Raw genomic sequence first — 17918 nt, 5'->3', positions numbered from 1 at the left:
ATTTAAGACAAATGCATGGCAAAAACAAGTTGTGGGGTTGGATTTTTTGTGTGTGTGTGTGTGTTGGTCTCTTTTCTTTTTAAGGTTTCTACTTAAAGTTGTGTGCCAAAGCTACAGTACTTATACATTTTCTAAATGTGTTTTAAGCAATAAGTTGTACAACATTTTTAGAACATGTGTTAAGCTATTTCTCTAAGAATGAAGCTCTTAACAAAACATAAGCACTCTGCATGAGATCTTAGCAGCAAAGTGCTTAAAAGATAAAGTAAGAATTGGTACCATGGGAAGAACACCAGCTGTAGAGCACACAGGTCCATTATGAGAAGTATGGTAGTGGGTAGGGAGAAAATGATTTAATCAGGAGTAAAACCAATTTTATTATAAGGGCACGCAGGGGGTGTGGCACCATAGTGAGAGGGACATTTCAAAATATCTGACAGATTTCAACAATGTGAAAACCCACCCTGTTCTTTAAAGTGACAGTAAACCACATCAGGTCTCTCTTTTTGATGCTATTGTTAACAGTTGACTGTTTAAAGCTGGCCTGCTAAGATGCTGTCGATCTAGTTCAATAGTGTGTGGCAAAATAAAAGGCTAATTGTTGAAATACGATCAATCAAACATGATCTCAGAGACTAAAGAAGATCCCCTCTGGTAACTCATTTGAGATCAAATCATTACTTTTATGATTGAGGTAATTCAATGGGGAAAAAATAAAGAAGGGGAAGAAAAAAGAAAATAAAGAGGCTTGAAACCAAAGAAGCAAATAAGACAACTGAATGAAATGCACAAGTCTGTCTTTGTTCCAGCTTTGTCTCACATTAGTCCAAGTTAAAGAACTGGGTCCATTCCTTTATTTGTGTAAATTTCCTGAATCCAGAAATTTATAAAGCCATCTAATAACATTTATTGAATAAAAGTTGACAGATGACTCCATTTCGAGTAATTTCCATTTCTATTTTGGGGCCAAAAGTAAACTCTGTTGTGAGGAAAACTATTGCCTTGGAGTATTAGGAGGGATCTGGAGTTGTGGGTGTCCGTGTGTCTCCAATAATTTCACCATTTTGTTTAACAACAGTTCAATAAAGAGGCTGCTCCCAGAGCCAGCTGAACTGCTAAACATGAAATTTCAGTGACATTTAGTAAAACATTTCAGGATGATGTTGCTTCAGATTCGATTTGTTTCAGTAGTTTTCATGGTTGGCCCCTGATTTGCATTCAGACTGAAATTTTCTGTAAAAGAACCACAGCAGATGTGAAAAAAGAAAAAAAATAGGGAAAAAAATAGAAAAAAAATCCAACTCTGTTTTTGGAGTAGCAGAACTTGGAGAAAGTAAGTGCCATGTTAATTTGGACTAATAAGTATTTGCACTTTCCTAGAGTTTCCTATGGATTAGGATCTCCCTGGTTTATTATGTTCTAACAGTATGACACCACTAGAATTTAAAAGAAAAAAAAAAAAACAAACCCAACAAACACAAAACCAAAGAGGAAAAAAAACCCAAACAGTATAATCATCCAATCTTGTCTTATTTTTATTAGAAACTCTATTTTAGCATTTAGTTTCTTTTATATTTAAATTCCTTAGCCCAGTCAAGCTTCAAAAGAAAGCATTTTTTTGTCTGTTTGCTTGTTTGCAAAACAGTTTTGCAAGGCACTTGTGGTTTGTCTTTAGTGTGTTATCATTTTTGACAGCTTTGCATAGCCTAGGTAGGCCAACAGGGGTCTGTCTAATATTGTTGCTGGGCAAATCTTCCTCCCAGAGATGAAAAACCAAACAAAATATTTTTGAAGCAGTAAGAAGGAATTAATATCCTTTCTCTCACAGTACTCTCTATTCCTTGCTGACATTACATTCTGGAAAAAAAAAAAAAGAGGAAAGAAAAGGGGAAAAGGAAAAAAAAAAAAAGGAGAAAAAGCATTCCCCATTATTCCCTTGTACATAGCAAGGCTAACACATGTAAAGCAATAACTCATTTTCTATTGCCATGTTTAGCATATGTCTCCTGTTGGCTCAGCAAGGCCTTTAGGCCGGTCCCTTGAGCCGGCCATCGTTGGCAACTCTTAGCCCCTCGGCCTCAAAAACCAAATAGCTTTGAATCATGTTGAGCTGTGATGCTAATTTCCATCCTGATGCATTATGGGAATAAATGTATCTGACATACCCTGTCAATGGTACTGTCTCTTTGTGTCTCTTGGTTTTGGTGTTTTGTAGGGGGGGGGGGATTTTTTGTGAGCTGCATTCCTACAGATGGTATTCCATTGAAAATGTTCTCTTCCCACAAAAAAAAAAAAAAAAAAAAAGAAAAAAAAAGAAAAAGAAAAAAAAAACATGCACAGCACCAAACCTCTAGGTGCAGAAGGCTGTTAACGGTTGCTGATGATAGTAGGCAAACATTAACATAATAATTAGTGTCTTGTAATTGTTTCATTAAAACCAGTTGTTCCATTTCTCCTCGTGTTTTCCCAGAAGAGAAGCTGAATTTGGACGACAGCCAGTGGGAGGACATCCACGTTGTCACCGGAGCACTCAAGATGTTTTTTAGAGAGCTGCCTGAGCCGCTGTTCCCATACTGCTTCTTTGAACAGTTTGTGGAGGCGATAAGTAAGTACATCAGATACAGTAGGAGCTGCTGAAACAGCCTGCTAGAGACAAATAATAGTAATAAACTTAAAAATAGGAGAACAGAGGCGTCTCAAATCTGCCTTACCTTCCATTATCCCTGATCCTGTCTTTTATTGTTGGCTTTTTTGGGGTTTTTTTTGGTGGTTTTTTTTTTTTTGGTCTTTTATCTCCTGCAGCATTTAGTTATTTAACTGGAGGGGAAGGGGAAAAAAAATATCAAATTATTGATCTATAAATTTTGCCTATGTGATTTAACTGCAGTGCCTAAAAACATTTAGGAAGGGAATTTAAATGTGTATGTATTCAAAGTATGCTAGGCTGATAATCCATATATCCCCAAACACGAGAGAGAGAGACTAATAATTGTGAATCACGGTAGAAGGGGCTGTCTTTATGTTAATCAAAATGAAATGCCTGTGTTTTGTTCCACAAGGTTGCAGGTTCTTTCCTTGCAGTTATCACAAAAAGGATGAAAAAAACATTTGTGGTTCCATTTTCATACCTACCTTTGCTTTATTTATTTAGTTAGTTTCTTCTTTTTTCTTTTCTTCTTTTATTTTTTTAAAGTTGGCAAGCATCAAAAAGTATTTTCAAAGTCCAAGGCATTTATTCTGTCACATGCCTCTGTGGTTTGTGCGCTGCAAGCCCTCTCTGCATTTAATACATGCAGGTGCATTTGGTAAAACTGTTTTCTGCTAGGAAAAACTTGACTGAAAAACAGAGATGTGGAGGTTTGCCCCCATTGGAAAGGAGGAAGAGAGGGATAGCTTAAAGGGGGGAAAAAAAAGCCTATTAAGAGATTAATTAAAGATCCAATAGGGCAAAAAAGGTCTCTAGGAAAAAAAAAAATCCAGCCCAAATAAAGTACTTAGGGATGTGTTTTCTGAATGCTGGGCATCTCTGTTTGCCATCACTGCTAATGAGAGCTGCCTCTGCACATGCGCAGCTGTCAGAGAATATGAAGCCCTTAATGTATGGCTCACTTTGATTTTATATTCATAAGAGTCTTTAGTTCAACTAAAGCTTTTCAAGACCCAGCATCAGATATAATGAGGTTAAATACATCTCACAAATTCCTTCCCTTCTCGCTTCTTTAGCGATGCAGTAAGTGCAGAGCCTAAAGAAATGTGGTACCTGGAAGGTTCCTTTTGGCAGCTCACTTTCGTCTCCTTTCAAAAGAAACTGGATGGAGAACATTATCTCACTCTACAACTACCTGAAGGGAAGCTGTAGTAAGGTGGGGGTCAGGCTCTTTTCCCAGGCAGCTTGTGACAAGAGAGGGCATGGCCTGAGGCTGCACCAGGGTAGGTTTGGGTTGGATGTTAGGAAGCATTTCCTCGTAGAAAGGGGAATCTGGAAAGCATTTGGAAAGATTCCTCATAGAAAGGGACACTGGAATGGACTGCCCAGGGAGGTGCTGGAGTTTGCCATCCCTGGAGGTGTTTAAGGAAAGATTGGATGTGGCACTTTGTGACATGGTGTAGGCGATGTGGTGGTATTATGTCATAGGCTGGACTTGATGAGCTCAGAGGTCTGTTCCAGCCTCAATAATTCTGTGAGCATTAACTCTTCAGTTTAAGCTACTGTCGCGTAGTTTCTGCAATGCTAAGGGGGGAAAAATGATCAAGAATTTCTTACTGTTCAGCTTCAGTTTCTGTGATGTGTTGGGCTAAGATGCTCATTGAAGCATCAGCACTTGAATGTGCCCTTCAGGTAGTTCTCCATCCACCTGCAATATCCTCTTGGAAAGGAAAAGATGTGGTGCCTTAAGCAGCTGCAGTCAGTTCCCATGGCACAGCTTGGCATATCAGTTGTGTCTCTTCTTGTGCACCTTATTCTGCAGTCAAGTGTTTAATACCTATCCTCTGCCATTATCCCTTTCTTGTCCTGATAATCCACTATCATACTGGGGCTAAATATAGTCTTCCTTCCCCTGCTTTTCACTGCTTTTCTTAGGCCTTTGGAGCACTCTTTGGCTGAAAGAACACTGTTGGATTCTGAAGAACATTATCAGGACACCGTAATCTCATCCTTTATGCTGCCTTCTGCTTTCGTTGTCTCTACTAGTGTGCAACTCAGGGTGATTTGAAATCTGTGGTGGCCCAGTGGAGAGGTTTTTGGATAGTGAAAATACCAGGTAACCAGTAATGGACTTGTGAATTGAGAGTTTGAAAGCATGTCGGGAAGAGACGGTCTACTAAAGCATTAATATTCATGAATGAGAAATTAATGTCCTTTTTGGCTATTTGAACTATTATTAATTCTTATTATGATTTTGAGAGCCATTATACACATTGATAGACTAATGAGCAGTCATTTATAGAGGGATTTTAAGACAGTTTATTCCGAGGAAGAAAATGCTAGCTCTCCAAGCCATGCTTCACATGATTTCAAACCCCTAATTCTTCTTGCTTGTTTTACTGCACATAAAGGTGATTTCCACCTCCAACTGTCTAAAGTAATCTATGATTTCTAATCAATCTTCTCTTTATTTGGCCTTTACTTCCATTGCTAGAAATCCTTATTCTTACCAGTTCTACTCAAAAAAAATGTCTATAAACAACAATTAGATGTTTTCAGTGGGTTTGGAGCTCTTCTGTGCTTTGGGAGTCCTGGGATAAAGTGAAAAATCTCTTTTCTTCAAAATCATTTTGATTAGAACTCATTCTTTGTCTACTTTGGGCTAATTATCTGGTGAGTACTAAACTGTTGGAAAAATATCCCTTCTTCTTCACGTTGTTATGAAAAGGGGAGTCTTGTATCTCTGTCTTTTCTGGCCATTCTTCAAAACATGGGAATTTCAGATAGATTCACAGATTGCATTGGGTTGGAAGGTACCCTCAAAGGTCATCTTGTCCAACCCTTCCTGCAGTGAGCAGGAACACCTCCAACTAGGCTGCCTGGATCCACATTGAGTCTGAATTATCAGCCTGTAGGGCATGTGTGTGCAGTACAGTTAGAGTGCTTAATAATACCAGAAATAAACCAACCCTACTGGATGATGGCTGGGAAAAAGTTAATTAGGACACATTCCCACACTGTCGTGATAATTATATCCTTGGTCTGGCATGGAGCACCCCTTAATCAGAGACATCCATTTGGTAAATAAGATGAAAAAAAACTATCTAGAGTAGACAGCAACAAGTTACTAGTAATATTTCTGGGGCGGTTTAGTCATTTAACTAGAAAGTTTCCAGGAGAATGAGCACCCAGGAGGTGCTGTGGGCTCCTTATGCTGATGCACTTCTAAAGATTATGTGAAAAAATCCATAGCAAGCTCAGTATTACTTTTCCTGGATGATGCCATTTTCATTAACATCTCTATTATGTGCACAGGAAGAAAATTTTACAGTGCTGTGTAAAGTGCTTGCTCTCCACCTTCAATTTCCCCTATAAATAACTTTAGATATGGCCATAATATTAGAACAATTTAGATATGACCAGAATGTTAGAAGATAATTCAGGGCATTATAGAATCTCAGAATTCTGCTTGCCAGGCTGAGGCTGGGTAATTACTGTCCACGCAGCTTATATCCAAGAGTTTATAAATGATAAATGGAAGGCCACAAGACCTCTGACCCAATACTAATTTTATTCCTTAGGATTTGGAAAGCAGTTTTGGGTTTTTACTTTTTTCCTTCCCTCCCCCCCCCCCTCCAAGTCTTTGTCTAATGTATTACTGGCAAGTGATTTGGTGGCATTTTGGATGAAATATGCACTTCTAAAGTGTGCCCAAATGCTGCTATGAAGTCAGGTTCAGCCACACTGAAATTACTTAGCACTGCAAATAGTTCTACTGATTTTCTGGAAGACCAGCAGACGTGGCTCAACAGATTGTCTGCAAGTAAAATTGTGCTTCGTGTGAGTAAGGTGGTACAAGTGCCAATAACTGAAACACTTAATCACCTTATTTGCAGAATTCAGCCTGCATGGCTGCACAAACTTATGCCAGGACTTCAGCCACTGAAAGAACAAAAAGGGCTCCCCCCCAAGAAACTGGTAAATGTGTCAGCTGATTACAAATCTTTGTTATAACTGAACTAGTTTCCTTGACCAGTCTCAGGGAGAAAGCATGAGAGAAAAGGGATTTGACTACTACAGTCTTCTATGCAATGGTGGCTGATATCCACAGCATAGGAAATACTCAAATGCTCACTAGTCCTTCCAGATCTTTCCAGCTGGAGTAAGCTGGATAGGCCATGCATCTGTACAGACAGTGCATCTGTCCAACTGCAGTTACCAAAAAACTCCCACTGATATTCCACAATGGAAAATTCCTCCCAGTTCCCAAAGCTGTAACATCTGTCTCTGGTTTGGAAGGCTTGACTTCAGGTCTTTGATTTTTCTTTGCAACAGGTTGGAAAGATTATTACATTGAAGAGATTTTTTTTGTTCAGTGAGGGGTAGTGATTATGCCTTCATTTCAGTTCTTTATCTCAAATAGGAATTTAATAGGTGTCATGTAAGTACTGCAGATAAACAGGGTGATTTATTGTTTAAATCACACACACAGAGAAAGATATAGTTATGTATATTCTCTAAATATAAATCCTTTTGCCAGAATTAGGATTCTTCTGCAGAGAGTTTTCTGAATGAAGGTATCTGTTACTGCTGCGAGTTTCCCCTCTTAAAGCAGATGAACACAGGAATGAGATTAATAAAACTGTAGGGTTGCAAAAATCGAACTTGCAGGCTTCCAAGTGGAATCCACAACCTCATATGGGGTATTTCAAGCCTCATTATGAAGAACAGAAAGCACAAGATCCACAGCAGGCACTGAGTCCCTGGGGAAGGGGCAGCAGTTGTAGGGCACCAGATCGAGTTAGCAAACATGGCTTAGGTCCCGACAATCTCCCCCAGGAACAAGCCTCCTCAGACACAGGCAGGATAATGCCTTCTCTCTGGAGCTCAGGCTTTTCAGCCCTGGCAGAAAAGGAAGCATTTCTCTGCACAAAGAGAAGCAGAGCCATAGGCACCCAAAGTTCTTTGAAGGCCACAATTGCAGCCTCTAATTAGCGTATGCCCCTTCAGGGATCAATGGCAGCTGAAGAAGGGCCTTCAGAGTTATAATGGTGAATTTAAGTGCTTAGGCAATACTTGAGGTCCACATTAGATACAAAAAGTTTTGTTTCAGGATCCAGGATTCTTATTTCTTTTTTTTCTTTTTTTTCTTTTTTTTTTTTTTGGTTGTTCTGATAGACCATTAACACTTTTTTCAACTGATTTCACACATATCCTTTCGATATATCAATTAGGGTCTCCTGGTGCATGCTAAGCAGCGTTCCCAAAGTCCTTCCTATCAATCCTGTGATGCTATGTGTTGCCCTACTACAAAGAAAATGAAGATGGTTATTTAGCATCTTACACATGATAGAGTTTGATAACCTTCTTGGGTACTGAAAGTTGCTAGATAAAAATTTGTTACAGTTTTGCTGGTATGAGATAGTGGTTTTTACTGGTCTGACAAAATCAAAAACACAAGAAGGACATGGACCTGGTTGAGAGGGTCTAGAGAAGGGCCACAACAATGAGCAGAGGGCTGGAGCACTTCTGTGAAGACAGGTTGAGAAAGTTGGGGCTGTTCTTTCTGGAGAAGGGAAGGCTCTGAGGAGACCTTTTTGTGGGCTTCCAGTATCTGAAGGGGGCTACAAGAAAGCTGGGGAAGGACTTTTTAGGGTGTCAGGGAGTGATAGGACTGGGGGGAATGGAACAAAACTAGAAATTGGTAGATTCAGATTGGATGTTAGGAAGAAATTCTTCTCCATGAGGGTGGTGAGACACTGGCACAGGTTGCCCAGGGAGGTGGTGGAAGCTTCATCCCTGGAGGTTTTTAAGGCCAGGCTGGATGTGGTTCTGGGCAACCTGATCTGATGGGAGATGTTCCTGCCCATGGCAAGGGGGTTGGAACTGGATGATCCTTGAAGTCCCTTCCAATCCTAACAATTCTATGATTCTATGATACCTTTTAGGAGCCTCCTAGAACCCAAAGGGACCTCACATGAAACCTGAGGAGGGACAGTTTGCAAGGGCATGAAGCAGTAGGTTGAGGGGCAACGTTTTTGAACTAGAGAAAGATAGATTTAGATTGGGTATCAGGAAGAAGTTCCTTACTCCTGAGGGTGGTGGAACATGAACAGGTTGCCCTGGTAGGTAGTAGAGGCCTTGTTGCTGGAGACATTCAAGGTCAGGCTTGATGGGACTCTGAGAGATGTAGCTGGGCATGTCCCTGCTTACTGCAGGGGTGTTGAACTAGATGAACTTTAAAGATCCCTTCCAACACAATGCATTCTATGACTCTGTGATATCATTCTCATGAAACTTCTTTCTGAGAAGAGGAGCTTATCATGAGAATGACAGAGTGGTTTTTAGATCCTCAAAAGCTAGCAGTGTTATCAGTATTTGTCAGTCTTCTCCAGGTTGATTAGTTGTCTTCATCTCCAGAGGGGCTGGCATTAATAAAAACATTTCCTTTGATCTTGGACTCTAACTCTGCTTCAGAAAGGTCCCTCAAGAACCTGCTGCCTATGTGGTTCAAGACAATGTGTTGCAGAAACTCACATCTGTCTGGGCAGTGATCACACTTCGGTCTTCAGCAGGGCAGGGCAAATTTTGCACTGCATAATGTAGCTTTTGAGGAAGCTGTCTGCACCAAAATCAGGCAAAAAGAAAGAAAGGAAAAAAAAACCAAAAATCTCTGTCAGGAGGCAATAAACAAGTCTAGTCATCAATACATAATCATGATCAGAGCTACTTTGGGTGAAAAGATAGTGTAGCAAGGACCTGCTCTGAACTACTATGCAGTGTTATGAAAATAGTAGCTGGGAAACAGAAAGGAAGCAAATACATTCATTTATTCTGACAGTCATAACATCCCTTGTATCATCTTGGTGGAAAGTTAGAAAAGATGTCTAAAGAGATTTTTCGAAAGGCATCTAAAGAAACCTCACTCGAGGCTTACAAAGAACAAGGCTCAAGGCCAACTCGTCTTGGAAAGACAAGTCAGCATATTGCACTGCAAGAAATCCATGACAGTCTCTTAACATCATCACGTAATAGGTTCCTGAGAAACCAAATCTTATCAGTCCCTGGCATTATGCAAATTTCTGTCATAATCTCAATCTGTGGGCTTCGAGTCCTAATCAAACTGCCTTCAGATTCACAGTTGGCGAGCCTCCGATGGAAATCGTTTTCCTATCTTCCATTCACTTGTCCAAGGAAGTTTTGGGGCTTGGCATGGCATCAGAAAGCCTCAATTTTATGTGAACGTGGTGATTGGTAAACAAATCCGAGGTCAGCACAATATATCTCACATAATAAATCATAATTAATGCCTTTTTGGCCAAATGTAAGCGTCAGAAGGCTGCAGAAAACCATAGACGAAAGGAGAGCAGAACAAAAAGTATGCAGAAAGAAGAAATTAATTAAAAGTTGAGGAGCAACTATTAGAAAAAAAATTCTTAATAAAAGGAATGATTTTGTGGGTAATCTTAGTGCTATCCATCCATATAAATCTATGAATATGTGTATGCTGTATCTGTAGACCTATGTATTCTCCCAAGCACAATAAAAAATAACAATAGATCACCCTGAAAGGGCTCTTAGGTATTTTCAGTGGAGATTCAGTACTAATAATTTCCATTTTGGAAAGCTTTTGGAAACCTTATCTAGGCAGTTGTGTGAAATTGGAAGAGAAAGGAAAAAAATCCTCAGGTTTTAGAGGAGATGCTAAGATAATACAGGACACAGAGACTGGGAGAGAGAGAAGGTTTCTAATCTGTGGGTGGCAACAAAATGCAGACAGAAATTTTGTATGATTGCATATGATCAACATGAGTGAAACCAGCAAGTAAAACCAAAGAAATAATTCAGAGAGTGCAGTTTAAACTAAAGAACTGTATTCCACAAGAGAGGCTTATTACCTGGCTGCAAAGATATTTAAGCTGTAACGTTCCCAACCATCACAGCTTCTGTGTTCTACCATGGCCACCACTCACATTTGAGCCAGCAAGGAAGTCTGCCCCCACTGAAGATGTAACTGGAGGCTGTCAGAATTGTAATAGCAGCAAACTGGTAACTAAAAGGTTCATTCCAGGCTTTTTGTTCCCAGGAGGTGTCAAGGAACAATATGCCCCAGTAACCTCCTAGTTCTCTTCCAGTGACCTTCCCTTCACAGTTGCAAACTGTTTCTGCTCAACAGCATTTTAAAATAGATCTTTCCAGGTCTGGAAGCAACTGTTTGGGGGGGGGGGGGGGGGGGGGGGGGGGGGGGGATATGGGGGGAGAATATATATATGTATATATAAATATACATATAAATAAATAAATAAATTGAAGGGAAAATGTGTGAATAGATTTTTTTTTCTTTTGAGGTGGAAAATAGCCCAACATGTTAAGAAATAAAGGACTTTGACAAAAAGAAATAGTGGGCAAACTTTTTTTATTTTTTTCTTAGAAAATTTTAATTAAATTGTTGGAAGGAAAATTAAAAGCAAATCTACAGGTGAAAGTTTAGCGCTTCTGCAGGGCTTTGTTCTGTGAAGGAAATCCAGGCAACACCCATCCATAGGGAGCTTGATCCTAGATTGACCTTGCTTTTTTATTTTTTTTTTCTTTCCACTAAACATGAACCTTTGCCTTTAAAATGAGATGTGTTGTGATACTTCATAGATTCATAGAATGGTTTATGTTGGGAGGGACCTGAAAAATCATCTAGTTCCAACCTATCTGCCATAGGCAGGGACACCTTCCACTAGATCAGGTTGCTCAAGACCCCAGCCAACACTGGACTTGAACATGTTCAGGCAGGGGACATTCCCCACCTTCCTGGGCAGCTTGTTCCAGTGTCTCACCACCCTCACTGTAGAGAATTTCTTCCAAAGATCCACTCTAAATGTCCTCCCATCAATCTTAAAGCTGTTTCCCCTCATCCTATCACTCCAAGCCCTTGTAAAAAGTCACAGAATCACAGAATTAACCAGGTTGCAAAAGACCTTCAAGATCATCAAGTCCAACCCATCACCCAACACCATCTAATCAACTAAACCATGGCACTAAGTGCCTCATCCAGGCTTATTTTAAACACTTCCAGGGACAGTGACTCCACCACCTTCCTGGGCAGCACATTCCAATGGCCAATCTCTCTTTCTGGGAAGATTTTCTTCCTAACCTCCAGCCTAAACCTCTCCTGGTGCAGCTTGAGACTGAGGAGAGACCAACCCCCACCTGGTTTACAGCCTCCCTTCAGGGACACCCTTCTTGGCTTTCTTGTAGGTTCCCTTCAGGTACTGAAAGGCTGCTCTAAGGTCTCCCCTGAAGCCTTCTTTTCTGCAGGCTTAACAACTCCAATTCTCTCACCCTGTCCCCAAAAGGGAGGTGCTCCAGCCCTCTGATCATCTTCCTGGCCTTTTCTTCTGGTAGCACAAAGTTCTGTTAGGCTACAAAGAATATTTCATGAAACTAAGATCCTGTTTTGACAAAATTTTTCCCTCCTGGGAACTTTACTTAACACAATATTGTAATGACACTGTCAAATCACTTAATTTACCTTTTGAGGGGAAGAGCAGAATCTGAGACACCTCACTGAGAGGGTTAGACCAGTGATGAAAATTGCCTTAGCATGAAAGGAATGGGAAAATGATACAATTTGGCCTTATAAATCTGGTGGAGGCTTTACAATTGTCATCAAATGAAAAGAAAAAGTTTTAAAAGAGTGTGTACCTGGATTGTCTTGTCATGCAGAAAGTTTGTGCAGAAGGGACAGGTTCCACTCCAGCTTAGGCTTTGTTGTTCTTCTAGTCACAATTTTTTTTTTTAGCATAGTGGAAATTTTATTGCAGATGCCTGGCCTGTCTCTTAACTCATGCTAATTATATTCATAATTAAATGTTAAACAAGAATTGACTAGGCCAACTGGCTTGCACAGGTGTTTGTGATATGAATGGTTTAATGCTTACACAATAAATTATGGGATACAAATCTGCAGTAATCTGCTCAGTGAGAACCTTTTGCAAAAACTTTGCTGTACATGGGAGGTCCAGCATGGTGCTTTGAAGCCAGAACTTGCAAATGGTAAATATTAGGCAGAATCAGGGAATTGTCAGGGTTGGAAAGGACTTCAAGGATCATCTAGTTCCAACCCCATGGGCAGGGACACCCTTCACTAGATCAGATTGCCCAGGGCCACAACCAGCCTGACCTTAAAAACATCCAGGGATGAGGTTTCCACCACCTCCCTAGGCAATCTCTTCTAGTGTCTCACCACCCTCAGGGCAAAGAACTTCTTCCAAACATCTAATCTAAATCTCCCCTCCTCTAGCTTGGATCCATTCCCCCTAGTCCTATCACTACCCAACACGCTAAAAAATCCCTCACCAGCTTTCTTGTAGACCCCCTTCAGATATTTAAAAGCCAAACACGTCGAAAGTGTGACTTGTCCTCAATTGCATAAGCACTAACAAGGCCAAAATATGTGGGTTTGGTTTTGTTATTTCTTACCTGCTATAGGACATAGGTTCTCAAAACATGAATATTTATGGAGTGCTGGAGGAGTCATTGGATGTTTGGAGGCAATGTCATTTGGGAAGCAACGTGCCTCATTTATTTCAGTTTGCAAAAAAAAAAGAAAAAAAAAAGTTTTTTATATTTATAACTGATCAATCTCTGAGGCTCGAGTAACTCTCTGTTAGCTTTACACTGACTGCTGATTGACAGAGCGTGGAATCCAAAACTTGCAAATGGAAAAAGACATGGGTTTCAGTTTGCTCCTCTTCCACTCACTTCTTGGGCATGGAAAATAGTGCATTTGTGTAATTGAAATTTCAGCTGTGGTTAAAAGAACCTTTTTTTTCCTGTAAGAGAGGGAACGGGCAGAAGCAAGAAGCAAGCCAACCTGAGAGTTCAGATATGGGTTAGCAGGAGAGAAACTCAGAGTTGAGCAGGGAGAGATTGGTGAAAGAGAAAACCAAGAGAAACTGGGAAATCTGAGCAACAACACTGGGCAGAAAAGAGAAGGGGGAAAAGAGAGAGAAGGAGCCCTTTAGTGACTGTGAGAAGATCTCTAGCCTGGAGTGTTTGCGGGAGGCAGGAGGAGAGGAGCTTCTCATGGAGGTTATCTGAAGCTCTTGACAAAGTGAGAATTGGTGCTCTGGGTTTGAGGGGAAAAATGTTTCACCAGGCTTGTGAATGAAGCTTCCACTTGGGGAAAGTAATAACAGGAGGAGAAGCAGCCTATAATGCCCCAGTTACACAACTTCAGAGGTGTAAAAATGGAAGAGATGTGGGGGGAGGAAAGTGGGAAAAGAAGACCCTTTAAGAACAAGAGCAAAGGGATAGCTCTAGTCATCATCTGCAGTGCTATGTTCTCCTCCTCTTTCCATGCACCTTCTTACTATCTAAAAGCTGCTACCTTCCCCCAAAAAAGAGCAACACCACTCATCTCTCTGTGGTGACACTTGGGCTCTGAACCATCAGGGAATGACTTGATAATGTCATCTTTTGGGGTTTTTATCAAGACAACTGAGCTGTTCTCATCACGTAGCTATTTGGAGGCCTGGACTAATACACTATTACTATTAGAGCTGTAGCATTCAGAGCAGGTGCTTACTTCATGGTGTACTTTTATGTGTGCCAAATACTTGAAGCAACTTTGCCTCCTGGTAAATTTAGGCTGTGCTTACTTACACCAGTCCTTCACAAGGCTTCTACTTCCCTCGGGGCTCTCCACCCACACTGCCCAAGCACTCCTGACTTTAGATTGTTTATTTGGAATTTTCTCCACCTGATTAGACAACTTTGTAAGTCCTCAAGTTCTGGGAGGTAAAAATCAGCCATAAAAGACGCCTTTATAAGGACCATGACCTTGCAGGCTTAGACAATATTCCTTTCTAATGATGAAAAGTGTACATAGCACCATGGCATCTTAGCAACTTCAAGACTCCTGATGATAATGCATTAAATGGGGCAGAAGTAAAAGTCTAACTTTAGCCTTCCCACTTAGGGCTATGACCAACCTTTGAGTGAGAAGCTGGTAGAAGTAAAATTAAGTAATACAGACCCTGATTTAATTGTACTTCTACTACTTGAGAGCAATAACTGATCGGAAAGGAGCTACAACAGCTTGTTTTGCTCTGCAAAAGTTCTAGAAAAGGTTTGAAAGAGGCATGGAGGAAGAAAGAAGAAACTAAGAATTCCAGAAAGTAGTCAGGCACAGAATCAGGTCATGAATGGTTGAAAGAATATCCTTATAGTTTACTGTAATAGCACATATTGGGGGGGGGGGGGAAGAAAAAATGCCATGTCATTAAATGGCCTGATAAAATATAACATGAATACATGAATAAAATAACATCAGTAGCACTATGTATAGAATACTCACTGAATTTCACAGCATTTCAGAGAAAAGCTAAAAAGTCACAGCTTGATTTAAAACAGATTTGCCAGGTTGGAAGTCTAAGGTCCCCCTTCCTGATGCCTCATGGCATTGCTTGACACGGAGCTGGCTTCTTAACTCTGTTGTTTTGAGCAGATCTGGATCTGCCATGGGAAGTGAAATACTTTGGAGAAGTAATGATGTCTAAATGTGAGGGTAGGCTTGTGTTCTTACCAAGGCTGGGCCAGAGTTCAAAGTTAATAGGATTTAAAATGTCTCTTGAGGGACACAAATTGTGAAAAAGTAGTGCTGGAGAACTGGGAAATGTGGCTGTGGAAAAGCATCTTTAGCAGCTGTACTGCAGCAGCTGTACCAGATAACAGCTAAAAGGGGAAGTCAGGGAAAGTAAGAAATAGTGTGGGAATGGAAGCAAGGAGTAGAGCTGCACATCCTCCTCCTACATGGGTGTCAGGGAGCATGCAGCCCCCAGGCAACCTATTGCACAAGCAGCTTGCTGAACCAAATTCCACTTTTTAAGGATACTCTCTTGGATGCAGGAACAGTTCTGCAGTCCACTGACTTCCTGTTGGTAGTACTGGCAGTGAATTCAAAATGCCCACAGATATCAAATAAAATGCAATTTCTCTTACTTCCAAGAGAGTCAAACTGCTCCTTTTGACTCCCTTCTGTATAAAATTCATTAGTCTGTTAACCCTTTTGACTGTTGTTATGCTTTGGCCAAAGCACTCATGCTTTGATTGCCTGGGAAGGCAGCGTAGCACACAGATAATCTAGCTAAGAGCAGGAGCACAAGCTAATTCACCAACAGCTCACAGGCTTCCTCATTCACTCTTAAACACTTCTGAATGATAGCATTGCACTGGGAAAGAAAAAAAAAAAATGCCAGCCAGGACAAAAACTCTTCCCCTTGGTTTGCTTAGCTGACTAGAAAATCAGCCTGTGGATTAATCAGCCAAAGCACAAGACCTGAAGCAACCAGAAAGTTGGGCCTCTCCAAACCTAAAATGTGGCTGGGAACAGGAGATCTGCTTAAGCTGGTATGAAATACCTGCTGTCTGTAACTCATTATCAGGAGAGGTGCAAGGAACAAGGGACATGTTGGCAAAGGTGGCACTGCTGCAATGTCCTGTAAAGGGCAATAGCTGCACGTACAGAGAAAGGCAGGTGTGGATCCTCTCTCCACACTGCTACAGGTGACACTGAAAGTTAGGTAGGAAACTGCCCTGGTATCGGCTCATGATGAAGGCAAATAAAGTGAGTGAACAGGCAGTAATACTTCCTTCTTTTTCCTTCTTTCCATTCACCCTGCCCTTCCTCTTCCCCTTACCTTTTTTCCTCCTTCTCCTCCTTCTTTTTCTTTTCCTTTCCAAACTAACCCAAACTGGGAGCTGTGGGAAGGGTTGCCTGGCAGGCAGATTTATATACACTTCTGCAACTCCAGCCCTGGGCTATCAAAGCACCACTTCTAGAGTAGCATTTTCTGTTTGATTTGCATCTGTCTGTTCATATGCAGCCAGAGCTAACCTAGAGCTGAGGGTGTTGCTCATTTGCCTTTACAGCACAAATCAGGGCACCTGATGAGGCTACATGCCTGCTTGCAAGCTGAACTGTATTAACTTTTTTAAATAGCCCACTGTGCAGATATAAATCCTCTAGAGACAAGACTGTGATGAGAGTAACCACTTTAGGAGATGCTAGTAGAATTTGATCCAAGATCTGTGGTGTGGTGGGTTTTATTTTTGCTTCGAAGCTGTATCTGTCCTGTAGTTCAGATGGCATTTGTGAATCCTTGCCTGAAAAAAGGGGTCTTTTGGCACATGCTTTAGGCTGATGACAGGCAAAATGAAGTAGATTCTGTCTCAGAAATCTCCAAATGTAATCTTAGGGTTGACATAACATGCCATGTCAGGAAGTGATATAAGCCACAGAAGCACAAAGCAGGCTTTAAATTTAAAGACAAATAATCCTATTTTCAGATAGGATATTTTCCATCAATTTGGATAACAAATATCTGATGCAGATAGGTTGTTAATGCTAAGATCCTTTCAAACCTGCAGTTCCTGGGGGTTGGTGGCTGTGGTATCCTGCTTTCCACCTCTGCTATCTGTTGGCTGCTCAGACTATCCACACACAAGCACACAGAATCAAGCAAGCAGACAGGCACTAAAGATTTCCACCTAGAAATAAAGATCTGTGGGGGTTTGGGTTTTGTTTCCTTCCTTTTTTTTTTTCTTTTATATACTGTCTTTAACCCCTCAGCACCAGTGATCTCGAGTTCCTGATGCTAAAGAGTGATGCAAAATGCATTAATGCTTAGCACTGGGAAATCCCAACTCCTGGTGCCAAGAGGTTCATAAATATAGTAATGAAACCTCTTGACTCGAAGTGAGCACTATTTAACAGAACAAGCATGAACAGCCTTCAGGAGATTTTGCAGCTGGATTTGTTCCACTGTGTCAGAGCTGAACCTCCATGATAGTAGTTTTTAAAACTGTGCATGGCTAAAAGACAGAGTTTAAGGTGGCCAAAAATAAAAATCTGTGGAAAGGAAAAGTAAATACACAGCTACAGCACGTACCAGAAATCAGGCACCAAGGAACCCAAAGTATGAATTCAGTGGCAGATGTCAAGGTCTTTGGGAAGTGTCCACCAAGCTTTATTTTGCACATGTCCCTGAACAAGTAAAATGAGTGTTTTGTGTGACAATTTACTGGCAAATCAGTATCAATAAATCAGAATCATGTGAGCAGTCATGTTTATTATATCCTTGGTGCTTAATATTCATGATAGTAATTTACTTTTATAGTACAGTTTCACTATCTCCTCCATTGCTGTAACTTTGAGACAAGCAAGCTGCAAAAGCAGAAGGTCAGGTAACCCTTGTAAAAGTTCATTTACTTGGAC

General features: G+C 40.8%; 1 protein-coding gene across 1 annotated transcript in view; it reads left to right on the top strand.

The window, feature by feature from the left end:
• ARHGAP15 (Rho GTPase activating protein 15) overlaps positions 1-17918 on the top strand; it is a 362484-nt gene that overhangs the window by 285080 nt on the left and 59486 nt on the right. The window contains exon 11 of the mRNA XM_054381341.1: positions 2471-2605. Coding sequence (XP_054237316.1) covers positions 2471-2605 — 135 coding nt within the window. The remainder of the gene's footprint in view (positions 1-2470; positions 2606-17918) is intronic.

Source organism: Indicator indicator, chromosome 5, assembly GCF_027791375.1.
Source record: "Indicator indicator isolate 239-I01 chromosome 5, UM_Iind_1.1, whole genome shotgun sequence".
Classification (NCBI taxonomy): Eukaryota; Metazoa; Chordata; class Aves; order Piciformes; family Indicatoridae; genus Indicator; species Indicator indicator.
This window is presented reverse-complemented; position numbering and strand designations above follow the sequence as displayed.